Below are 27,507 nucleotides of genomic sequence, written 5' to 3'. Positions count from 1 at the left end.
CTCAAACTGTGACTTAAAGAACACATGTTCCTTACATTGCTGTGATGGAAAGTTCTGGAATCTGCATTGAGCCCCAAACTTAATTCCATCTAGCATTCCCCTCAGTCTTCCTATAAAAACGGTAGCTCACTTTTGTGGGTAAGCCTAGTGCCCGTGACAGGAAACGGGCCAAAATGCAACATCAATACATCACATTGTTTTTTGTAGGGGTGGGTGGAGTGTACAGAGTTGCGCTACGCGGATCTCTACAAAGCTATAAAAAAAAAACATCTGTGCTACGCGAAGTTCGGCGAGCAAAGGTGCGGCCATCTTGTTTTTCACTCCTAATCAATCTACCCATCATTTTTATTTATTTTTTTAGAATCTCTATTACTAAATCTTTATTTTTACTTTTTTTTAATAAAATGTCCTGTTTTTTGTGAATTTTTGTTTTTTCCCCTTATTTCTTCCTTCTTCCTTCCTCCATTCTCTTTTTCTCTTATTCTTTACCCCACCCCACCCCACCCCATCCAGCATCATGGCAGATCAGGGACAGGGACGCAGCCACCTACCTTGTGGGCAGCGCCACCATGGGGTGCAGCCTCTTCCCATCTTCAGTGAGGAGGAGGAGGTGGCAGCACTATTTTTTTGTGCAGCGTCACCTCACCTCCGTGCTGGCAGCAGACGGCAGGCCATGGAGTGGTTACTGCTAAGGGGGACAGTGCGCTGGCTGGTTCTTCAGTACACTGGGAGCCAGCGCACCCAGCAGCCGTTAATGCACCACTGGGCAAACATCATCAACCAGGAACAGGACCTGCTCGACCTGCTGGGTGTCGAGGTGTCGGGCTTAGTGAGTAATATTTATTTATTGTTGTCTGTCTCTGTGTTGACTGACCCAGTAACAGGGAGGAGTGCCATGGGCATTCCTTGGGCATTCCCATGTAACACCCACGGCATTTGACACATTCCCAGATTTATAAGGTTTTGTCAGCTCAGGAATGTGCCTTCCCAGGGGAGGCGTAAGAGAGACGCAATGTGGAGAAACTCCTCTTGTTATTTTTTTGCAGGAAGGTGTCCCTTCCTGCACAAAAACAGTCATCCCATCAATGGAGACACCCTTGCAGCATGGTGCAGAGGTGCCTGCATTGGCTCATGGCAGACTATTGTACGCCAGCACAAGGGAAAAGGACAGGAATGTGCCATATCTATTGTAGATACAGCACATTCCTGCCCTCTCCTTTTGACACAGGGCAGCGCTGAAAGAGAGATTGCAGTGCTGCCCTGTGTCAAAAGTTTGTAAATATGGCCCGTAGTTTAGGTCATTTTTTGAGTAGGTCTTAGGTGTAGGCATTAGTAAAAGTAATAAGTCAACTCTAGTTGAGTCCATCATACTAGGCAATCTGATTTAGAAAAGTACATTACTGTGTTTGCCTTTGCTTGTCAAAAAAATATTTTTGGTGAGATTAACTGTACCACTAATCGTTTTTTAACCTTCTTCTTTATTTCTTGCCTCAGCACCCAAGGGGAAGAAGACAAATTTAAAAAGTCTCTTTGGCGTGTGCCATATTTATATGTAATTTAATATTTCATGGCTTCCATAATGGATTCATGGCAGTTCAAATTTTATCCTCTGACATTCGTCAACTACAGTGACGCATGTGCGGGTAAAAAATGGACCTGTGATTCATTGTAATCAGCCACATCAAATTCCAGTGGCCCTAAGGGACCAGCAATTAACTGCTACTGTGCCACTGTACTTTTAAAAAAAATGTTTGAACAGGGCACGGTTTTCTAATTTGTCAAATTCCTTTTTCTTTTCTGCTACAGATACTCCTGGTGGACATCATCTAACTTGCCAGGAGATAGCAGCATAGGCTGGAGGGCATCCAAAATGAATATCAGCAGCTGGTAGCCCTTCAGGAGGAGGAGGCCAAGGCAGCACTCATGGTCACCAGCCCCTGCTCTTCCAGCAAGCCACCAGCACCACCAGCCTCCCAGCAGCATCACCATCGCAGCCGGTAGCTGGCATCACCCCATCCCATTTCCACCACTGCTGCACCCCCTTCACACCAGAACCGCACATTTCGATGCTGCATCCTGCAACCCCTTGCACAACTGGACCACTGGGTGGCACGTATTGAGGCGTCCCTCAATGATATCCAGACCCCACTGTGAATGACGCACCCTCTTCAGACTCTTTTAATTTTTTGTTTTGGTGGGAGGAACACTTGTTGTGCATGGAAAGGGTGGGGAGGGATTTGGAACGAGGTCTGAACGTTACTTGGACTTTTCATTGGATTTTTTGGGGCCCGGCTATTTGTTTGGGGAGAGGGATGGGTCTGTTGTGGGTGGATAGGGTGGATTTTGTATTTGTAAAAATAAAAGAGGATCATTTATTTTACTTGATTCATGCCCCAAATGTTTATTTTGGTGCTTTAGTTTGCACTTGTGTATTTTAGGGTAGCCTATTTTTTAAATCTGTTAACAAAAGTGTATGTCATTTACTTATACGGTTACCCTTGCTCTATTGCCCTCTGCTACTGAATTATATTGACCACTAGTGAATGATTGCCATTGCCTATTACGGCGACAAAAATCTAGATACACATACAAGTAAGACAGCATCTTCTTTAGTAGGAGTTAAGTTTACTAACTAAACAAGTTAACGATAATCCATAATTCTTCTCTTATCTGAATAGATGAAGCCAGGGAGTCTTCTTCTTATTGCAGCGTTTTCCCAGGATGGCATCTTAAGGGGGTGGTAGTAGTATTAGTATCAGGCTAGCACACTAACAAGGAAGACAGAACTTCACAAAAGGTACAACTGCCACCTATGCGAACTCCAACTACAGGATCAATCAAAGGATTATCCATCACTGTCAACCCAATTGAAAGAAAAGTAAAACAGAGAGGTAGTGGTTCATCATATTATCATAACTTTATGAAGACTTAGACCAGACTACCACAATGACTGTATTTGACACATAGCAAAGAAGACCTGATGATGATAATAATATCTAGCAATATCAATTTCCTCTGAGCAATGGTGGGGAGCTATAAAACTAAACTTAGGAAATTAAATCATGGAGTCAGGAGAAGTGGTCTCCGACTCGAGTGGTGGCACCAATTTACGTGCTTATGGAACACACACACAAGGCACAAATGATGATTTGTTTGAGCTGGTGTGGAGTATTGCTCAGGTAGTAGAAGGTTAGAAGGCCAGGCAGTGAGTTGGTGTCACTTTCACCACATCCGCCCCAGCAAGTGTGTAACTCATTTGTGGTGTAAAATTAAGTCACACCTCAATAAGTCACACAGCCCGGGAAAGAGGGTTAGGGGCTTGATGAATGGATGGGAAAGGGGATTTGGGTAAAGGTGTGACAAAGACAAACACTACACAAAAGAAACCGCAGCAATATTCATTGGGGCACTGAGCAGCACACCATCATCAATCTGTCGTGGAAGGAAATGAAGGGATAAGTATGACATACTTCAGTTAAATGCATTGCAAACATAAAAGGAAAATGATACGTTATTGCCAAATTGGGTGATGCATCTCCATTCTTCTTGGAATGTCCATCACTCTGGTGCCTGTCTGAACCTGTCCGGTAGGTAAGCTGGAGTCTTGAGCTTTCCAAGTTTTGTTTATCCAGGAAAGGACTAGGAGAAGGCCTGTGTACAGAAAAAAAAGTAGCTGTCTCATAGAGTAAAGGAAAAGGACAAAACTAAGCAAGATAAGCTTCATGAGGAGTCAGGAGTAAACAAGAAAACTCAAAGGCAGAGCTGGAACATGAGAGGAGTTTCACGTTTGAGCTAGCAATGCAGCAAACACATACTCAGCAGCATTTCTAAATCAACGCACCTCTCTCCAGTTCACAGAGCTGAGTGAGTACGAGGCCTCAGAGTCTTCGCCACCATCATGGATTATCTTTGAGGTCAAAAACGTTCCCCTTTCTAGCTGTTGAGATAGTCTCACCCTAAGTCCTTCCATCTTCCTCCTCCAGATAAGGAGTAACTCCGTCCCATTCCCAAATCGAGCAAGGTAGACCTGTGAAGTGCACTGATGTTGAAGAAAAACATAGAGAAACAGAATTGGAGTATTTTTTGTGTAGCTGTGTGTTTGGTAGCAAAAGTTGCTAGTTTGTTATGAGGAACCAGAAAAAAGGAGTAGACCTTGCAGGTAAATTTCACTACTTTTGAAAGTCCCCAAACATTGCAGATCATCAGTAACAAGTTTTAAATCTTTTTGAATTACCTATCTCACTGTCAACCACCACATACATCAGTCATCACTCACAAATTCACAGTCTCAATATATCACAACTGATTGGTGCAATAGTTACTTAGTTACCTCTTCCAATCCAAGCACAGTGGTTGAACAGAATACCTCCACCTTGATGGTATCCAAACTTTGGAATTAGGCATTGGCACTGGCAGTCTTTTAATCAATAATCTCCTAGGGCTGCCCTGCTAGTTGATGTAAAACTAGGATAGGAAATGGCATGTGAGGGAGGCAGGCATCATCTCCAACGTCCTGAAGGGGGGCTTCTTCTCTGCACTCGGGTACAAATCCAATCCAGGCTTGTATGTGACTATGTAATCAATTGTGGGGCAGCATATATCCGACACAAACATAATGTTGCACTAGCACATTTTTCTTTTTTTTTTGCAAACAAAGAAACAGAAAAAGAAGCTGAACGAGAAATAATGAAAACATTCTGTGATGGCACTGACATACTCAGTCCAGGAGGTTTGTCCTCAAACTCTGGTGGCTCTCACAGAAGTTTGTCAGCTAACACTGTGGTGTTTCAGGAATGGTGTAATCAGGTGGTATAAAATGCTGGGTCATTTTGATCATGATCAATCTCTCTACGTTTTGAGGCAAGAGACTGGTCCTTCTCACTGTAAGAACTGCACCAGGTGAATTCAACAGACACACTGGCTATCGGGCAAGCCAGAAACTTTATTGCCAGCCTGCTGAGCTCTGGCCATTGGCACATCTTCTCATATCAATATGCCAATGGGTTTTGATCCACATACACCTCTTTCGGGCCATCCATATACTCCTGGAACATTCTCTGAATGGTCATTGGGGCTGCTACGTGCTCGACCACTTTTTCCTTCACCTCTGCACTGGACTTAAGACCTGCCACCACTTGAAACTAAGCCAGTGCAGAGGTTGGGTTCGATTCTTCTGTTGCTGTTGTTGCTGGTTTTCTTGTTGGTGCGGTTGGCGGATCTGAGACAAGACTGCCCTGTCTGAAAGTTGAATGCGGCACCCCTGAAGTGCAGAGTGGGACTTTAAGTTCCAGTCGTTCTTCCAATTCTCCTGCTTGCTCTACAATCCACCTCTTGTACTGTGAAACATCCCTTTCAGAAAAAAGAATGATAGCGTAAAGACTTTTTTGTAGTGTGGATCAAGTAGACTGGCACAGATGTACGCTTTGGATGAGATGATGTCACTTTGTAGCCTTGCCATAGCTTAGGTTATTAACCAAGGCATGCACTTCTCGGGTTTCAGTCGCACCACCGAATGCAAACCTTTCAGATACTTTCTTTAGCTGTTCCTGTAGCAGATGCAATAACCGGATAGCTTGGCCCATTGTACTGTCCTCCTTGCTAACTTCCCACGTGAAAACCTCAAAAGGGAGCAGCATCTGTGTGAGGCATTTGACTAGGCCCCATTTGTCCACATCTATGGTCATAGCTTTCCCAATTGCATCAGCTCCTCTTTGAATGACATAGTAATTGATCTGTTTGTACTGCTAAAGCAGACATTTAAGCATATAATAGGTTGAGTTTCAATGTGTTGGCACCTCTTGCATCAGGTCTTTAGCCAGTACTCTGTTAAAATGCTGAATAATCTGCATCTTTTTCCGAGCTTTAAAAGAATGGCTGAAATGTGTGGTAGATGCATCTGCAGGTGGTCACTATGTTGTTGATTATGTCTTCTTTTTTAAGAAAGTCTTGCAAAACCAGGTTGATGCAGTGTGCCAAACATAGGACCCTGAAACAGCCACCGTCTGCCATGGTCTTGACTATGTTACTGCCAGTGTCCATGGCAACAGACCCAACTCGAAGCCCCTGGGTCGCAGCCATGCAGACACATTGCTATTAAATTCCTCCAAGATGTTTGCAGCTGTGTGTGATTTCTCCATGGGGAACATGCCTACCGTTGCATGCCACTGAACGCTCTCAAAAATTTATTCGGGCCAAGACCTGTACATAGCTTTGGTTTTACTCCCAGTAGAGAGATCCAGTGTACAGCGATGCACATGTAATAGTTGCCTAACAACTGGTCCACATGTCTGTCATGAGGTGGAAAGTGTGGACAACACTGTGCTGCAAAGGTTGTCCAACCAATTGCAGCACATTGTGATGCAGTGCTGGAAAAGCAACTCTGGCAAAAATAGATCTGGCTTGGAGTCTTCCATTTTGGGCTGCTACAAACTCTAAGAATCCTTCCACAAAAGAAAAAGGGAGCAGGTCCAGCACTAAGATTTTTGCCAGGTTCCCACTGTACAAATGTGCCATTGGGTGGTTGCGGTCGTAGGGCCCCTCCTGCCTAACCATGCCTGGAATTGTAGCCTGGATTTTCTCATTTTGTAGGGCCACTGACACAGGCGACTTTTGAGATGTAGGTGCTGGTAAACTCAATACGCGCCATGGTGGTGCACTCATCGTATGCTGTGGTGTCTCCATCTGACTCTGTGTGCCGCAGTGGTGCAGTAACCGTATGTTGTGAGGTCTTCATCTGACTCTGATTCTGAGTCTTCCTGTGCCATTGCGAGGTCGCTGAGGCGGGTGTGTCTGGCACACTGTTGGGGACAGGGCTGCTTTGCATGAGGATGTCACCATCTTCTTCCTCATCTTCCACTGTGATTTGACCAGTTGTAGCTGATGTTTCCTGGCTCGCCTCACCTTCACCACTGCAACCACGTTGAGCCATTTGTTGAAGGTGCTCCTCTCACCGGATTGTGTGGTGTTTTTTCATATGGGTTGTCTAGCCTCCAGTACCATAATGTGAACCAGGCTTACCTTGACGAACATTTGCGTGACAAATGGAGCATATGGCAATTGTTAGAAAGGGGGTCTTTGGTTGACAGTCAGGTTACCCCCTGTTCAAGCAAGGACCCTCACTCTAGTCAGGGTAAAAGAAAATCACCCTCAGCTAACCCCTGCTTACCCACTTGGTAGCTTGGCAGAGAAGTAGGCTTAACTTCAGAGTGCTAGGTGTAAAGTATTGGTACCAACACACACAGTAACTTAATGAAAACACTACACAATGACACCACACCAGATTAGAAAAATAGGACATATTTATCTAAACAAAACAAGACCAAAACATCAAAAATCCGACATACACAAGTCAAGTTATGAATTTTTAAAGATTAAACTCAAAAATAGCGATTAGAAACACAAAATGCTTCGATGAGGTGTTAACACGGCGTCGTGACGGAGTAGTTACCAACAAGCCGACACCAGCGGCGCCGGACACGGAGTCGCGTAGACCCCCAAGTACAGTACCTTAGGTGAAGAGTGAAAACAAGTTGATGCGCAAAATCAGGGATCACGGCGTCTGTGCGAAATGTTGAATCCGCGTACTTCGAGCGGCGTCGGTCACGACGTGGTGTGGCGACTTCCACGGAGTTGCAGACTTCAGTGGGGCTGCAGCGGCGTCGGGCCTGCGAAGATCGTTGCGTACCAGCGAAGGTCACGGCGTCGGGTGCAGGCGGCGTTACCGGATTCAGCAGCGGCGTCGGTCCGAAGTCGTCCGAAGTCGATTTCCTTGGATTTCCACCAGCTTTCCTTTCAAGGGTCCAGGGACTGGATAGGGCACCACTTGTCAGAGCAGGAGTCTCTCCAGAGACTCCAGGTGCTGGCAGAGAGAAGTCTTTGCTGTCCCTGAGACTTCAAACAACAGGAGGCAAGCTCTACATCAAGCCCTTGGAGATTTCTTCACAAGATGGAAGGCACACAAAGTCCAGTCTTTGCCCTCTTACTCTGGCAGAAGCAGCACCAGCAGGATAGCTCCACAAAGCACAGTCACAGGCAGGGCAGCACTTCTCCCCAGCTCTTCAGCTCTTCTCCAGGCATAGGTTCCTCTTGTTTCCAGAAGTGTTCTAAAGTCTGTGGTTTTGGGTGCCCTTCTCATACCCAATTTCCCCTTTGAAGTAGGCCTACTTCAAAGTAAAGTCTCTTTTGAATGTGAAATCCTGCCTTGCCCAGGCCAGGCCCCAGACACTCACCAGGGGGTCGGAGACTGCATTATGTGAGGAGAGGCACAGCCCTTTCAGGTGTAAGTGACCACTCCTCCTCTCCCTCCTAGCACAGATGGCTCATCAGGAAATGCAGACTACACCCCAGCTCCTTTTGTGTCACTGTCTAGTGTGAGGTGCAACCAGCCCAGCTGTCAAACTGACCCAGACAGTGAATCCACAAACAGGCAGAGTCACAGGAATGGTATAAGCAAGAAAATGCTCACTTCCTAAAGGTGGCATTTTCAAACGCACAATCTTAAAATCAACTTTACTAAAAGATGTATTTTTAAATTGGGAGCTCAGAGACCCCAAACTCCACATGTCCATCCACTCCCAAAGGGAATCTACACTTTAATCAGATTTAAAGGTAGCCCCCATGTTAACCTATGAGAGGGACAGGCCTTACAACAGAGAAAAACAAATTTAGCAATATTCCACTGTTAGGACATATAAAACACATTACTATATGTCCTACCTTAAACATACACTACACCCTGCCCTTGGGGCTACCTAGGGCATACCTTAGGGGTGGCTGACATGTAAGAAAAGGGAAGGTTTAGGCCTGGCAAGTGGGTACACTTGCCAAGTCAAATTTACAGTTAAAACTGCACACACAGACACTGCAGTGGCAGGTCTGAGACATGATTACAGAGCTACTTATGTGGGTGGTACAACCAGTGCTGCAGGCCCACTAGAAGCATTTGATTTACAGGCCCTGGAACCAGTAGTGCACTTTACTAGGGACTTACTAGTAAATCAAATATGCCAATCATGGATAAACCAATTACATACAATTTACACAGAGAGCATATGCACTTTAGCACTGGTTAGCAGTGGTAAAGTGCTCAGAGTTCAAAAGCCAACAGCAGCAGGGCAACAAAAATAGCAGGCAGGAGGCAAAAAGACTGGGGATGACCCTGCAAAAAGGGCCATTTCCAGCAGCAATGTTCTTCTCCTGTTTTCTAATTGTAAAAAGGCCCCAAACTGGGGAGGAGTACTTATTGGGCCAATGCCTGAAGAAGAACTGGATGTAGGTGTTCGTGGGTGTGTTGATTGCCTCTCTGCAGGACATACTTCTACTGAGGTACAGGTTGGTGCAGGTCTCTGCTGAAGCCTTACAAATATGGGAGCTGGCGGTGCTGCCTGTGCCACATCCATCGGAGCAGGTTGGATAGTGTTGTCAGACTCCTCTGTGCCAGCTTCCGCAATGACTGGCTCATTGTCATCATCCTCATCATGCCCTTCCATGATTCTTAGGCTTTCTGGAACTTTTCTTTTACCTTGCCTCTCCTGGTGTCTCCTGGACTCTTTCGTGGCCCACTCTATGTCCCTATCATCGTCATCAGAAGTGGTGCTTGGAGAATATGGTGGTGTAGATCTGGGAGCCCTTGATTCTAAAAGAGGAGGTTCTTGCTTGACAGAAAGCTCGACCTCCTGTTCTGCTCCACTTTTGGGAAGATCTGGCTGCAACTGTTGTTCACTTTGCTCTGCTTCCTGAAACAATTGTTTTCTACTTTGTGGGAAAAATCCAATTCAAAATCCCTGCTCGTTGGCGTCACCATGATTGCAGTGGCTGCCTCACTGACAGAATTGGTCTTGGGCTTGGGTTGGGGTGGTGCTATTGATGCGGGAGTGCTCACAGGATCCTCCCCTAAAGCCTGTGTGGCAGGCACATGCCTCCCAAAAAAGGTTGCGGTTGGCAAGCCACTGGTGGAAAGCTGCTTATTCTCATTGGCCGCTTTCTTGGGAGCAACTTTTTTTTGTGGCCATCTTAAGCACTAGGTTGGCGGTGACACTAAGATGCACAAGTGAAAAAGTTTGGTGCTTGTGGACCGAAGTAACTGTAAAGCCTTCTCTTTGGCAGTACTGCGGGTGATGTGGGGTCTCTGCTCTAGTGCACTTAAAAGCAACCAAGCAAGAAAAGCATGTAGTTAGTGAAACCTGGCATTGTTGCAAGTTGAAAATAGTACAGAGAAATGCAATCTTAGTGCGGTTGGTTACTAATGTAATATACCTATTTAATCAAACATAAAGGCACACCACACCACCACACCATAAAAAAATAACTTTCAAATCAGACAGCACAACAGGCAGATCTAGCTCTTTGCTTTATCTCTATCTGTCTAGGAGACACCAGGGGTAGTCAGAGAGAGGTGCATGGGTAAATGGAATAATTATTAACACAATGAATTATGCTGTTGATTTGTCTGCCGTGCTCTGCAGCCAGGGTGTCCTGGAGTCAAGAGAATTACACCTAAGAAACTGAATTCTGTAGTGCAGCTGTGTGTCTTTAGTGGATGGATGGAGGAATAGAATGGATCGGATGGATGTGGATGGATGGAGCAAGGTAAAATGCAGAAATTAATAAAAATGAAAAAAATATATATATATATATTTTATTTTTTTACACATATCACAGCCAAGTTCAGAGACTTTTAGAGCGATATTTACACTGCACAAAGTATACCATCTAACACCATTAAGGGATAACTAAAGTCAGATAACGTCTCACCCCTGCCCCAGGCACACGCGGAGATTGACAAACCCATTTGCACAGAGGAAGTCATAGCTGCAATCGTCCGATTACAACCCAACAAGTCACCGGGCCCAGACTGCTATCCAGCGAGTTTTTATAGGACCTTTTGCCATTTGCTGGCACCCATCCTGAAAAGGGTCTTTAACTCCATAAAGGGCCCGCAAGACCTACTCCCGACTATCCATTGTCATTATCCCTAAACCCGGAAAAAACAAGCAGACATTCAAGTCCTACTGGCCGATCTCTCTCCTCAACATTGACGCAAACTTACTCACGGGCATTCTAGTGGTCTTACTGAATCCATTGATGGCAGGGATGGTAAGCCTGGATCAATCTGGGCTCATTCCGCAAAGACAATGCGGTGACAATACAAAGAGAATATTACACATCATAAATAAAGCTAATAGATCCGGAAAAGCAATTGTGGCTGCTAGCGGTCGGCGTTGAAAAGGCCTTCAATTGGGTTCACTGGCCATAACTAATACAGACACTCACCCGCTTTGGTATAGGACCCCCGCTTCTGAAATTGGATACTGAGCAGATATAGTCACCCCCGGGCAATGGTCAGGGTTAACGGGCACACACCAATACCCCTCCCCATAGGCAGAGACACACACAAGGGGTTTTCGCTATCACCACTGTTATTTGTGCTCTTTATGGAGCCATTAGCCCAATGTGTGCAAGACCATCAGGGTATCACTGTGGTTCGATTTGGGGAAGAACCTCACTCCATCTGCCTATATGCAGATGATGTCATAATAGCCCTCAACAACCTGGACACAGCCCTAACAGACTTCTTGGAAGAGGCAAAGGCGTTTGGCACAGAGGTGAGATTTCACATTAACGTCCAGAAATCTCAGGCCCTGAACATTTCGGCGTCCACACAAATGACAATGCTACTCTCGGATAACACTCCCGACCACTGCACTGATAGTATTCCCTACCTAGGGATTCATCTGGCAACGATGGTAAATGCCGCCGCACAGGTGAACTATAGCATCCTCATGCTGCAGATCAGATAAGACCTCGCTCAATGGCACCAGTACCCCTTCTCGTGGCTAGGCCATACAGCAAACAAAGAACATATACAAGCCTGTGGCAACCGACACTGGCTGGATGGACACAATGGCTGCCAGCCAGCCACATGATCAAACAACAACAACAAGGAGGAAGGAGGCATGGCAAACAAAGAACACATGCAAACCTGTGGCAAGGGACACTGGCTGGATAGACAAAATGGCTGCCAGCCAGCTACATGGTCAAACAACAACAGCAAGGAGGCGTGGCAAACAAAGAACACATGCAAGCCTATGGTAATGGGAGGGATACTGGCTGCATGCACAAAATGACTGCCAGCAACATGATCAAACAACAACAAGGAGCAAGGAGGCAAAGCAAATAATGAACACATTCATGCCTATGGCAAGGGACACTGGCTGGATGGAGAAAATGGCTTCCAGCCAGCCATGTGGTGAAACAACAGCAGCAAGGCGGCATGGCAAACTAAGAACACATGCAAGCCTATGGCAAAGGGAGGAACACTGGCTGCATGCACAAAATGACTGTCAGCAACATGATCAAACAACAACAAGGTGCAAGGAGGCAAGGCAAACAATGTACACATTCATGCCTATGGCAAAGGGAGGGGCACCTGCTGCATGCACAAGATGGCTGCCAGCAACATGATCAAATAACAACAGCAAGGAGGCATGGCAAACAAGAAACACATGGAAGCCTATGGCAAGGGACACTGGCTGGATGGACGAAATGGCTGCCAGCCAGCCACATGGTCAAACAACAACAACAAGGAGCAAGGGGGCATGGCAAACAAAGAACACATGGAAGCCTATGGCAAGAGACACTGGCTAGATGGACATAATGGCTGCCAGTCAGCCACATGGTCAAACAACAAGGAACAGGGAGGCATGGCAAACAAAGAACACATGCAAGTCTATGGTAGAGGGAAAGACACTGGCTGCTTTTACAAAATGGCTGCCATTCAGCCACATGATCAAACAACAATAAGGAGCAAGGAGGCATGACAATAAAAAAACACATCCAAGCCTATGGCAAAGGGGAGGGACACTGGCTGCATGCACAAAATGACTGCCAGCAACATGATCAAACAACAACAACAAGGAGCAAGGAGGCATGGCAAACAAAGAACACATGGAAGCCTATGGCAAGGGACACTAGCTGGACAGACAAAATGGCTGCCAGCCAGCCACATGATTAAACAACAACAACAAGTAGCGACAAGGAATGGCAAACAGAGAACACATGCACGCCTATGGCAAGGGACACTGGCTGGATGGACCAAATGGCTGCCAGCCAGCCACATCGTCAAACAACAACAACAGGGAGGCATGTCAAACAAAGAACACATGCAACCCTATGGCAAAGGGAGGGGCACTGGCTGCATGCACAAAATGACTTCCAGCAACATGATCAAATAACAACAAGGAGCAAGGAGGCAAGGCAAACAATGAACACATTCATGCTTATGGCAAGGGACAATGGTTGGATGGACAAAATGGCTGCCAGCCAGCCACATGGTCAAACAACAACACGAAGGAGCAAGGAGGCATGGCAAACAAGAAACACATGGAAGCCTATGGCAAGGGACACTGGCTGGATGAACGAAATGGCTGCCAGCCACACACATGGTTAAACGATAACAATAAGGAGCAAGGGGGCATGGCAAACAAAGAACACATGGAAGTCTCTGGCAAGAGACACTGGCTAGATAGACAAAATGGCTGCCAGTCAGCCACATGGTCAAACAATAACAAGGAGCAAAGAGGCATGGCAAACAAAGAACACATGCAAGGCTATGGCAAAGGGAGGGGCACTTGCTGCATGCACAAAATGGCTGCCAGCCACATAATCAAACAACAACAACAAGGTGCAACAAGGAGTCATGGAGAACAGAGAACACATACAAACCTATGTTAAGAGACGCTGGCTGGACGGGTAAAATGGCTGCCAGCCAGGCACATGGTCAAACAACAACAGTAAGGAGCAAGGGGGCATAGCAAAGAACACCTGAAAGCCTATGGCAAAGAATACTGGCTAGATGGACATAATGGCTACCAGTCAGCCACATGATCAAACAACAAGGGTCAGGGAGGCATGGAAAACAAAGAACACAAGCAAGTCTATGGTAGAGGGAGAGACACTGGCTGCTTTTACAAAATGGCTGCCATTCAGCCACATGATCAAACAACAACAAGGAGCAAGGAGGCATGACAACAAAAAAACACATGCAAGCCTATGGCAAAGGGGAGGGACACTGGCTGCATGCACAAAATGGCTGCCAGCCACATGGTCAAACAACATCCTCCTATTCCATAAAATAATAATACCCCGCAATATATACACTTTTTGCAAAAAACTGAAATGCAAACATTAGCCAACATTTTAAATGTAATCCAATGCCATCCCTGCCTTAAAGGAAGTTTTAAACACATATGCACTGAAACATTTATTTCATGCACTGAATGGTCCTTTTAAATGTAGGCCACTTACTAAAATAATATTGCAAATGTTACAAACATGTAGAAACATGTAGAAAAGGTACAGAGCGGTGCAACAATTTTCCTTTATAAAAGGTGAAAAATCAATTAAATGCAAAATATATAATATCTAGGCCCAACTCCAGCTCACCCAACACTATAAAATTTGAGAATCAATTATCAAATTAAAGTAAAAAGAAATTCTGGTGCATGCCCAAGCAAACAAACACAACACCCTTATACAATAGTTTTTTAACTTACTTGTGTGATTAAAAAAAAACAAAGGCCCTCATTCTGACCCTGGCGGTCGGCGGAGAGACGGCGGTCGGACCGCGAACAGACCGGCGGTATTAAAAATGGCATTCTGACCGCGGCGGTCCCCGCCGCGACCGACCGCTACTTCTCCACTCCGACCGCCACGGCGGTCATGACCGCGGGGCTGGAGTTTGCGCACTCCGGCCCGGCGGTCGTCCCAAGACCGCCAAGGGTATTATGACCCTGCCTACCGCCGCGGTTTCTTGCGGGCGGGAACCGCTGTGCGAACCATGGCGGTAAGCACTATCGGGCCAGGGAATTCCTTCCCTGGCACTGATAGGGGTCTCCCCCACCCCCCACTACCCACCCGAGTCCTCCCCCCACACCCTCCACCCCCCTGCCACCCCCCAGAGGTGGTACGAACCCCCTCCCCACCCCCACCCCGACATGCACATACATGCACATACATGTACCCCGACATGCACACACCCCCAACATGCACATATACACACCCCCTACATACACATACACAACGGGGGCACATACCCGCACACATACATGCCGACATGCGCACCTGCCGAACAGCACACATTACCCATAGACACAGCAGCACCCCCCGCCCGCATACACGCACTCACACACCCCCTCTACACACTCACACGCACACCCCCATGCACGCCCACATCACACAACACCCCCCCACCCCCTCCCCTCACGGACGATCAACTTACCTTGTGCGTTGGTCCTCCGGGAGGCGACGGGAGCCATAGGGACGTGACCGCCAACAGAAGACTGCCAACAGAAGACCGCCACACAGAAATGTGGGTCGTAATTCTGTGGGCGGTGTTCTGCTGGCGTGGCGGTGGAGGTTGACCAGTCTCCACTTTCCCGCCGACCGCCAGTGTGGCTGCTGGCGGTTTTCCGGCGGAACGCTCCCAGCGGTCAGAATGCGCACAGCGGCACACCGCCGCGGTCGGCGGTCTTCACCGCGGCGGTAACTCAGCGGTCTTGCGAAAAGACCGCCAAGGTCAGAATGAGGGCCAAAGTCTTTATCCAAATGTATACCCAGGAGACAAAGAAAGTGATCCTTCCACCTTGGAATCCAAGTGAAAAGGGACCAGGAGATGGACAAAGCACTGGGAGGAGCTTGCTGCACAGGAACAGGAAGTTGGAGTCTCTGACACACCTCCTTCTGAATCTGAAAAACAAATGACAGTGTCCATTGGACAAGTAAATCTAGTCATAACATCTCTTTTTGACTAGATTTAGTGGCTCTGAAGTGGAAAATCTACATCAGAAGTGAGTTTGCGCTCACGAGCGGCCCTGTTTGGCCACCGGCACGTCTGGAAGCAATGCAAGAAAACTCGAAGTCTTGTGTGCGCTCGCTAGTGGCCCAAGAGTATCGTTGCGCTCGTGTGAGAGTGCCAAAACCAATCTCATAAGCACAAACAAACTCCTCTCCGTGCCGGAGTACAGAATTCGGGAACTCCGTGCTACTCTGCATAGTGTGAAGTGGTCAAGTTCTGCAAACTCTGTCGGCGGAGCTGAGTTCTACACCCAGGCTTAGTTTTTTTGCAGGATTTTGGGCCCTAACTCTGGCAGCAACTAGGGAAAAACACTGCCCCACTTGTGTGGATGGACCTAGTGCCCACGACAGGAATGGGTCAAACCAATGTCAATGTGAGTCATTGTGAGGGGACTCCTTTCGAACTCGGTTTGATCAGTTCTTGTCACAGACACTTGGCCCAACCACACAAGTGGCACAACATTTGTATCGGTACAATTGGGGCAATGCTGGGTGTTAGGAATTTGATCGATTCCTGCAGATTTCAGAAGTTTCCGTCATAGACAAGTAAGGAAAATGATGTGTGATTTTAACCAAAGTTTGAGATTTGTAGGGCATTGTGAGTAAGAAAACCTCATGGGATTCAAGCAAAGTGCACCACCCTGGAATACCCTGGTTGTCTACTTTTCAAAAATGTATGTGGTTGGTAGATTTCCACGGGTGGCAGCCAGGTATGCAGCAACCTCTGTTGCTGATCTATCCATGTATCACTTTAGAGCCTTTTCTGTGTAGGTCTCTTGGCCCACCCACACAAGTGAGGTACCATTTGTATCGGGATAGGGAATGCTGTGTGGTAGGAGATGTGTGGCTCCCTGCAGATTTCAGAAGTTTTCCTCACTGAAATGTGAGGGAAATGTGTGTTTTTAGTCAATATTTTAGGTTTGCAGGGTATTGCGGGTACGAAAATGGTGTGGGATGTAGGTGAAGCACACCACCCTGGACTCCCCTAGATGTCTGGGTCTGCTAGGTTGTTCCAGGTGGAAGTCTACCCAAGTCTAAAAAGTGCAGCTGTTCACCATTGCAAGTGGGACAATATTGGGAGTTAGCTATGCTGTCCTGACCCATATATATAAACAACACCCAAAAGAATCAAATGTCCTCTCGTTTGCCATTCGAATGGGATGTTTTAGTCTGCTGGGGAGCAGAAAAAGTGTTGTGGTTTTAGGGGTGAAGGTGGGGCCTAATGTTAGTATGGGCATGACCAAACCCATTATTTTATTAAAACTATAAATTGCTGCCATACAGTGGGCTTTCAGTAATCCGGGGTTAGATCAGTAGTAATTACCCCACTGTTGCCCCATTTAGTTAGCTGGGCACCTCCCACCCCTATATTTTAGAAAAAATCCCTAGCTTCTAGTGAGCTTTCAGCTTCCTCCTAGATGGACAGATCGGGGTAATGACCCCAGTCTGCCCCCGGGGGGCAGCATGATTGTTGACCCCTTTAGTTGAGATGGGGGCATAAGTATGTCCATGGTGGGCAGCCACTGCACCTATATTTTCTTTAAAAAAAAAAAGTTTCCCTGGCATCTACTGAGCTTTCTGCCCCTCCCTGAGGGACGGAATGGGGGTAATTACTTCTATCAGCTCCGGGGGGCAGAAAGACTGGTGCCCCATTTACTTGGGTTGGGGGCATGGCCATACCCATGATGGGTATCCCTACCCCATATAAAAAAAAAACCTGGCTTCCAGTGGGCCTTCTGCTCACCAGAGGGTCAGATCGGCAGTAATTACCCCAATCTGGCCCCGGGGTGGACAATGTAACCCCATTTACTTGGGGTGAGGATATAGCCATGGCAATGCTGGGCAGCCCCACCCCTATATTAAAAATAATAATAATAAATACCTCCCCCCAGGTTAGGAGGTAGAAAGACTGTTGCCCCATTTACTTGGGGTGGGGACATGGTCATGCCCATGATGGGGATCCTTTAAATCCTTGGTGTCTACTGGGTTTCCAGCTCCTGGTGGTAGATTGGGGGTAATTACCTCATCTGCCCCCAAGGTAACAGAAAGACTGAAATAGAAAAATTGGCTGGGGGGGCACAATCCCTTGCCCAAGGGGCCACCACCATCCCTGGTAGCTAATGGGTGAATCCATGCTTAGGGATCACTCTCCTGTGGCAACCCCCATGCAAGTATCCACTGGGTAGAAGTACCTTTGGAAAGGGGAGATTCTCCCCTTTCCAACAATACCTCTCCTGTGAGAATCAGTGCTCAGTGGGCGGAGAAACATCCCCAAGCACTGATTCAGTGAAAGTAAAATGAGCCCATCAGCTCGTTTTACTTTCACTTTTACTGCAAAGACGTCAGCACTCTCTGCAGGCCGATTTTCATTGTAGTAAAAAAAAAAAATCAGGCTGCTCGGGAAGCTATTTATGAGTAGTCTAATGTAACTCCTGACTTTACATACCTCCCCAGTGTCGTCCAATGGCTGACACACGCACTGGGGAGGTAGTACATTTATTGGCCATTGGCTGACACACGCACTTAAAAGGTAAAGCATTGATAAACCCTGTGTGTAAGTATGTTATTCATAAAGTATGAACCTAGCTACAATGCACTGTACAAAACATTGATTGTGGAGTAGTTTAGAATATTGTCAGCCATAACAAGGGAGGAAGAGACAAAGGTAAATTCTAGCAGATTTGAAAGAGGAAATTGATTATCAGCAAGGAGGTATTAGCAGATATCAGCTCAGAGTCTTTATTGGATCCAGGAGGATCTTAGTTACTAGTCTTCTTTAACTAATAGTCTACCTGTTGTATGACACAATATCGACCACAACAATATCGAGATTCACAAATATCAGACAAAAATATTGCTTTAAAAAATATTGTCATCCAATATTTTAACAAGAAAAACACAAATATCAACTACAAACATATAGCTGTACATAAACAAAGAAATTAAAATATTGTTGTTGTGTTAAATATATACAACACTACCCAAATATTGAAAACAACAACAGCAAAATTATAGTCAGTGATGAATTAAAAAACTATATTTAAATTATGTTAAAAAACATAAAAACAAAAAAAGAAATATTACAAAATAATGTATTGTTTATATAATCATTTTTTTTTTTTTAAATATTGTTAAACCTGTCAGCTTTAGGGTAGTCTTTCCCCAAACATTTTGCCTTCACCCTTCAGCCGCTCCCTGATAATGGCGCCTCTTCCACATAAACTGCCTGCAGTCTTCCCCCACTGAACTTTACCTTCTCCAACAATTTTTGTTGAAATGTCTTAAGTCCAAAGGAAAGCGCCAATCGGGTCCATTCTCCTTCTTGTATCTGACTTGCGCTCCTTCGCAGTCACCATATTTTTTCAACCTTGATGGGGTTTTGCTTGACTAAATGTCTTTATTCCTTAGTATGTCTTTCTTCTTTTAGGTTTTTTACCTCAAAGATTGAAAATTCATAACTCCATTTCTACTGATTGGATTTTTGTCATTTTGGTGTTGAATAACTGGTATGGGATTTTTCTTGCGTGGTGTTTTCACTTTATTACTTTTTGTGTGCTGCATAAATACTTTACACATTGACTCTAAATTAAGCTTGACTGCTTTATGCCAAGTACCAGATGGTTAACCACAGGTCAACCTCACTGGGATTGTGGCTGTTGCTTGAGCAGGGCTAAAACCCCACTCAACCAACAACCCGATTTCTCACAAATACTTTATAACCTATATTAAATTAACATTAACTTGAAAGATTTAGATATCATTAAACAACAATTAACATGCAAAGTAACAATAAACCAACTCATAGTTAGTTTATAAAATATCATTTATACATTATATTTACATATAATAACATAAATAAATATACTTTCAAAAATAAAATATATATGTATATATTTAACAGTAACGCCTAAACACTAACTAGCGCACATCAAAAGAGGACTAAGTTGAATAGAAAAAGGTAAAAGCAAACAAATGTCCAATGAAATTAAACTTAAAACATGCTAACCAATACAAACACGTAAAAAGCCACTGTAAAAAGGACACAAAAATGTGCTTTAATTTGCAGCAAAAATGCCAAAACTTAAAGAAAGCGACACTCTGATTCCCTAAAAAACAAAGAAGAATCTAAATGCAAAAACACAACAAACAACCATAAAATGTAACAGAAAGTAAATTATTACAAATGAAATAATATAAATGTAATATAACACTTCTTCTTTATATTTTCCTGGCATAGGAAACTGCAAAGCAGCAAATCTAAAATTTACTAACTAAAAATAATACATTCAGCTTTCCAAGCTTGGCAAACAAATATTGCAAAGTAAGCAATGTAGCATAGAACAAATCAAAACACTGTAATTTATAAAAATAAAAATTGCATAAAATTAGCTCTAAAGCTAGACAAAACCATCTTTAAACATGTATAGCTAACCAACATTCTTTTTTTAAATCAGTCAGAAATTCAGAGCCTGTCTCATACATCTGTACATATAAAATGTAAAACGTAATACAGGTGTAAAATCATCATGTTATGTAAAAATATAATTATAACAAACATTTAATTTATTAAATAAATAACTCTTAAAATCACAGCTATCATGTAAGACAGAGCCACTTACATCGCATCTCAAAAAGAAAAACTTACTTTCTCACATGGAATAGCCATAGAGTCAAGAGAGCACCAGCACAGAAAATATCCATTGTAAATATATAAAGTAAAATTTAAATGGTCATTATGGAAGGGCTACAACTAGGAACAATGTAGTAATGAATGTTAGAGATTATAATCACAGAAATAGAAGTTAGAAATGTTTTGCAATCTTTAAAGCAGCAAGCACTAGTTCCCTACAACCGACAGGAACTATTTTAAAAAATATCATATCCGAAGTTCCTGATTATACAAACAAGATAAGCTACAACTCAAACCTCTACTGCTCCTAAACTATTCAAAGATATAAATGTTTGGGGTGAGTGAAAAATTCTGCTCTACACGTGTAAGTTGTCAATCATGAGCAAGAAAATTGAGCAGTAGACCACCTCCTGGCAAGATTACTCAATGCAGGCAGTTGCAGCAGGTCGCTACCACTCACGTTGAGAAAGCTGCAGCTAGATTTGAAAAAGTTGCCACTCGGCTAGAAAATCTACCTGAGTGGCAGAAAGAAGTAGCCCCCTTCACCGCGACATGTGGTGCCACTGCGATGATTGTACAGAACGTGACACGCTCTCGGTGCTAAAAATCAGCATAAGCACCTCAACATACACAATTTTGCTTAGTTTTTAAGTAACTCAGTGGAATTCGGCAGAGAGAAACTCTGTGAGTTTCACCCACTCCTAATAAATATCCCATTATTTTCATTACAACACATAGGGGGTCATTCTGACCCTGGCGGCCGGTGACCGCCAGGGTCACCGACCACGGGAGCACTGCCAACAGGCTGGCGGTGCTCCCGAGGGCATTCTGACCGCGGCGGTTCAGCCGCGGCCAGAAAGGGAAAACCGGCGGTCTCCCGCCGGTTTACCACTGCCCTTGTGAATCCTCCATGGCTGCGGAGCGCGCTCCGCAGCCATGGGGATTCTGACACCCCCTACCGCCATCCTGTTCCTGGTGGGTCTCCCGCCAGGAACAGGATGGCGGTATGGGGTTCCGCGGGGCCCCTGGGGGCCCCTGCAGTGCCCATGCCCATGTCATGGGCACTGCAGGGGCCCCCGTAATAGGGCCCCGCAAAGTATTTCAGTGTCTGCTAAGCAGACACTGAAATACGCGACGGGTGCAACTGCACCCGTCGCACCCCTGCAACTACGCCGGCTCAATTCTGAGCCGGCGTCCTCGTTGCAGGGGCATTTCCTCTGGGCCGGCGGGCGCTCTTTTGGAGAGTGCCCGCCGGCCCAGAGGAAATGTCTGAATGGCCGCCGCGGTCTTTTGACCGCGGTGCGGTCATTCAGCGGTGGTACCTTGGCAGACGGCCTCCGCCGTCCGCCAAGGTCAAAATGACCCCCATAGTGAGGAATCGTGTATGTATGAGCACACTAGCAATAACAAAATAATAACTTATGCAACAGAAAACAACCGGCAAAGTTTAACATAAAACAGCATATACAAGATATATGTTATGTTTAAGTCATGCCCTCACTATTCACAAAGATTTATAACTTGCATGCTGAAAAGCACGATACAAACATACCTTTAGTGTATACACAGTAAACAAACAAAATGCCAAATAGTATAGGCTAGTAAATCAATTGAAATAAAAACAAACAAACCCCCCAAAAAATATCATTGATTTCGAACACACTATGATCATTTTCATATTAAAAATCTATGAACTTACAGCTACACATGTCTTTTACTATCATTTCAACCTGAGAATTTGGTGACACCTTCAAAATTTTGCACTAAGTATGGAGTACTCAACAAATGCTCTTTTGGCCTATCAGATAAAAAATATTATAGTGAACAAATGCTGTCTCAGCCTGCGAGCTAAAAATAATTATAGTCCTAGTGTTGGACTTAGGCTCCTTTACAGGGCCACCCCCAATTGTTTTACCTTCCTATTTTTGCTACATTTGTTTTTGTTGGCCTTAGTACTCTGTGCACTTTTTCACCAGTAACCAGTGATAAAGTGCCCTGGCTGCACTTGTTGTTGCTCGTTCGCTAAAATATGGTAAAATTGGCTTAGGTATATCTAATTTACTTATAAGTCCTTAGTAAAGTGGTATAACAAATACAGAGGGCCTGCAAATTTAATGCTACTATGGGACCTGCAGCACTTATTGTTCCACCCATTTATGTAGCCCTTTAAACATGTCTCAGGCCTGTGATTGAAGCCTGTGTGTGCAGTTTCCACCTGGCAAAATAAACTTTTGTCCAGACCCAAACCTTTATTTTTAATACATATATATATATATATATATATATATATATATATATATACCTTAACTTTTAATACATTAGTGAGATCATAAACAAACAAACAGGAATCCCCTGACGCGTTTCGGTCTCACCAGACCTTGTTCACAGGTATTTTTGGCACAACGACAGAGTGCGGTTTTCTCTTGCTAAAACAGAAAGAGAATCTTGTTCTTTGAAAATATGGTTGTCCTGCCTCAAACCAGCACCACCGGAGAATTAAGTGCGCCGTAACACGCAGATCAGGACATCTTTTCTTTCATATATATATATATATATATATATATGTTACCCCTAGGGTAGGCCCTGAACAACTCAGAGGGCAGGGTGAACTGTAGCACTTTTAGGTTTTACATGTTTAAAAACTGTCCTAGCACAACCACTCATGGGTCTTGTGTATTTCAAAATGGTTAGCACTCTATCCATCATAGCATCATTCCAGGAGTTCTCATTGTGTTTCTAGAGAACCATACCCTGCATTCAAAAAAGGGAATGCTGTCATGAACTGTATGAGAAACATCACTGTTAAAAAATGCTGGCCCGTCAGTATCATGTTAGACTTGTAAAGTATCTTTTCAAAGTCCAGAACATGTTTTTATATAACTGCTAATCCTTAGTAAGTGAAATGAATCAGATTCCTCATATGTGACCTTGCTTTGTCTTCCATGTGTATCCTTCGCAAGGCAACACCTTTTGTGTTCCGTGAATCTAGATGAAATTAGCTATAAAGTGAAAGTGAGAAAAGAAGTGAATCCCACAGATCTGTTGCTGATTGCAGGCTTGGGTGGTTTCAAGAACCCAGTGTTCTTTTAGCCTGGAAGAATAGCGGTAGAATATTGCGCATCCTCCTGATAATGGCTCAATTCCCGAAATGCCTCTTGGATTGCTAGTAGTTCTATCTCAAAGAACATCTAGTTATTCTCACATGTTTATGACAGAAAAGCTATGGCATGTAGAAATGTATAATGTACCTCTTTGAAAGAGGATTACTCTATCTGCACCTTTGAAGGTATCAGCTTCTACTGTGTATGCTTCTGCATCACCCTGATGCTTTATGAAAACAGATTAGAAAAGTCCCAGATACGTGAATGATTTTATTTGAAGGAGCTAAGCCAATTTAAAGCTCAAATGTGAATATTTGGCTGTGGATAAACTAAACACATCGGTGAAACCTAAGTAATGTGATAGTGCTTTTAGGATTGATGGATGGGGGCCGATCCAGAACAACTTTATAGGATCCAGGTTAGTCCATTTGGAAGACAGAATGTACCCCAGAAACATAAACTCTCCGCTCATGGAACTTTCAGTTTGAGGGTTGCACATACAATTTATGACATCTCAACCTTCTCAAGACCTCCTTCACATTACTTGTGTATTTCGAAGGAGAAGGAAAAATTCAAAATATTGCCCATGTATATCATGACATACTGATACAAGGGGTCATGGAACATATCAATTAAATAATGCTGGAAGGTTATAGATGCATTATAGTGACCAAAGTTATTCATAGTGCTCGGATGTGTGCTGAACACTGTCTTCCACACGTCACTTGATGCTATTTGGAATAGATTGTAGGCACCCTTTAAGTCAACTTGCTATATATATATATGCTGACTCAACCTGATCAAGTAAGACTTGTATTAACAGTAAGGGATAATGGCTTTTGATACTGACTGCGTTCAGATAACGGAAATCAGTAAAAGGTCTTTACTCAGTCTCATTCTATTAGGGGATGAGGAAGATAGGAGCAACTACTGTAAATGGAGAATGCCAGGTGAACACCGGGTCCAAATTGTGCTGTGTATATTTCTGCATAATCAGATTTTCCTTTTCTGCATGCGTGTTTGTTTTCCTGTAGTGAATAGAAGCACATGGAACAAGGTCTATTTTATAGCTATATTCCCTAAGGGAGGCAATGTGTCCTGTTTCTTGGAATCAAAGACATTGAGGTATAAGGGTTAATCCAAGAAATATCACATAGGACAGCAGCAATTTACATAAAGCATGTAAACAACTCTAAGATAGGAGTGGATCACAGACAGAAATGGAATATCTTGAGTTGGATCATCACACACATGGCAATATACTTTCAAGAAGATAGGCATCTTTTGTCGCAAATCAATCAAGTGTCTGTGTTAGTTCAACAACAACATTCCCAGGATCACTTGAAAGTTTGGAGCATCTATGACACTGAGCAATATTTGTACCCCACAGTGGTTTGTAAGGTCATGTGCAGTTCCTCAGTTTGGTAAGATATGAGCAGTCGTTAATGTAAAGCCACTGACTGATAGACTGGCTTCATGTGGCATTTTACTATGGCTAGGGATATGTGTTGGCCCACAAATTCAATGTCAATGAAGTTACCAGTGGTTCCACAGCCAGGTAACCCTATAACCGATATACTAACTCACTCTCTCAATGCATAAAAACATACGATAGTGTTTAACAGTTGTTATAAGTAAGGGAGAAATAACCTAAATCATCCACCAGGATTCCTTTTTTCTGACAGGCAGGGTAGGTTCTTGAGTTCTCTTTCTAGATATTTCCCTGGCCTGTCCCTTATTGGCAACTAGTTTCTGGTGTGCTGGCTGAATGTGTGTGAGAGACGGCATTGCACCACAAAAGTGAGCTGCACTATATAAGCAGAACTTGACTGTCAGCCTCTTCCAGTAGTGTTGGTGTATGTTAGAGCCACTGTCAGTGTGTACTGCCATCCCTCTGAATGACCACAGTCTCCATTGTGCTTTTCCCTGCTGGTCCAGTAACCAGGTCATGCAAGTGGGTAACAATGTTGATGCTGCAGTGGGAGGAAATAGGACAATGGTAGGACGAGCACAACAGCACTCATTCCAAACACACAACGATTAAAATTAAAGGTTTGTAAGGGACCACTTATTTTACATTTGACCAATAAAATGCTCACAAAATGTAATTTATAATTGTTTATACATTGTTCTAGCACAACCACTATTTCAACTACAAACTCACACATTGTAAATACTCAGTGGATCTAAAATAACATTTTATTTTATTTACTGCAGGTACTTGGATGTGGATGTGTTGCCCAAGCTGTCCTTAGCAGAGGGGTTGCTGGCAATGTTGTAACCATAAACATTGGTTTTGCGCTGGCAGTGACAATGGCAGTATATGTTGCAGGAGGTGTTTCTGGTAAGCAGTTTTACTACTCTCTACCAAAAGAGCAGTGACATTGAACCTAAATGTGAAATAATAGGATATTTGCACATATGCCTAGTAGTCTGACTGACTCATCACCCGAGTAAGAAAAAACTGCACATTAACAGTTACATCCAACCTGTTTACACTCATGTGTATTGTTTTATATGTTTATTAAAAAAACATATAACTAAATACGAAATATATATATATATGTTCACCGAAAAAAGCAAAGATTAAAGTAACTTTATAGTTAGGTGAATTCCACAGTGACAACTTTAACGTTTAAACAGAATTAAAAAAAACATGGACATTCACCAGTTATAGTTAGCAGCGCTAACCAAAGCTCACACCCCTGCCATGCATTGCTTATGACCTCGCATTTGATATCACTCATGATGTTCTATAACATCATTTATAACATCACTGATGACATCTCAAATGACATCGTGGATGACATCACTGATTACATCATCCAATGAATGTGCCAGTTTGTTTTACAGTTTACATAGTGGCAAGTCACTACAACATTAATTCTACATAATTTTGTACATCTTGGGAGTTGCTAATGAGTATAGGTATTTACAAAATGTGTGTTCTCCTAATGCACCATAGCTGTGTAGAGATATTGAACACAATTATAATGTTTGCATTCATGAGTAACTAAGGGGGTTATTCTAACTTTGGAGGAGTGTTAATCCGTCCCAAAAGTGACGGTAAAGTGACGGATATACCACCAGCCGTATTACTAGTTCCATAGGATATAATGGACTCGTAATACGGCTGGTGGTAAATCCGTCACTTTTCCGTCACTTTTGGGACGGATTAACACCTCCTCCAAAGTTAGAATAACCCCCTAAGTGTGTGAGTGATAGTTGACTTGTATTGAATATGCTCCACACAACTTTCTGGTTCTGCAGAAAAAGTTTCCAACAGGGGAAGGATTCTAGGTACAATACTAACTTTTGTAAGCAGCCTGGAGAGAGAATTGTGTCACCATGATAATTTATAGTTAACATGAAAGACTGTGTGTACAAGACACTTACCTATGTACGCATGCTTGTTTTGATTCAGAAGGAGGGCTATCTGTAAAGCTTTTACCACAGTATGAAGACTGTAGGTAGCATGCTCATTAGCACTTTCAGATCTTGGTTATTGTTAGCAAATAGTTTTTTATTACAACTGTTGCATTTAATGTACACTATTCTTAGTAGATTTGTTTCAATACTCTGTGGTCTATTTTTCTCATGAGAGTTTCACTGTTTGCAAATTGTGTGGTCTAGAGAGAAATCTCTCCATGGAGTTAACATTGTTTACAATACTCACTTCTCTAATGATATCAGCTTTATTTCTTAATGTAGCTTCAATGTATGTCAGGGGTTTGATACAAATAAAAGCTGTCCATTGTAGGGCATTAGTTTTGGAATTTGCATTCACTATTTTGGCTTTCTCTGAACAGTTGTATACAGATTAAACACTGTACTCATTGAGTGCTTTTCATATATCTGTGGTTGATTATGAATGTGAACTATAGTACATGGAAAGCCATAGCAATTTATACAGCAGTATGTGGG

At 43.9% G+C, this 27,507-nt stretch overlaps 1 protein-coding gene across 1 annotated transcript in view; it reads left to right on the top strand.

Moving 5' to 3' along the window:
• Positions 1 to 27,507, top strand: part of LOC138283891 (aquaporin-9-like) — a 194,078-nt gene that overhangs the window by 10,971 nt on the left and 155,600 nt on the right. The window contains exon 2 of the mRNA XM_069222096.1: positions 25,801 to 25,927. Coding sequence (XP_069078197.1) covers positions 25,801 to 25,927 — 127 coding nt within the window. The remainder of the gene's footprint in view (positions 1 to 25,800; positions 25,928 to 27,507) is intronic.

This window comes from Pleurodeles waltl, chromosome 3_1, assembly GCF_031143425.1.
Source record: "Pleurodeles waltl isolate 20211129_DDA chromosome 3_1, aPleWal1.hap1.20221129, whole genome shotgun sequence".
NCBI lineage: Eukaryota > Metazoa > Chordata > Amphibia > Caudata > Salamandridae > Pleurodeles > Pleurodeles waltl.
The sequence above is the reverse complement of the archived record's forward strand: the minus strand, read 5'-3'. Positions and strand labels throughout refer to the sequence as shown.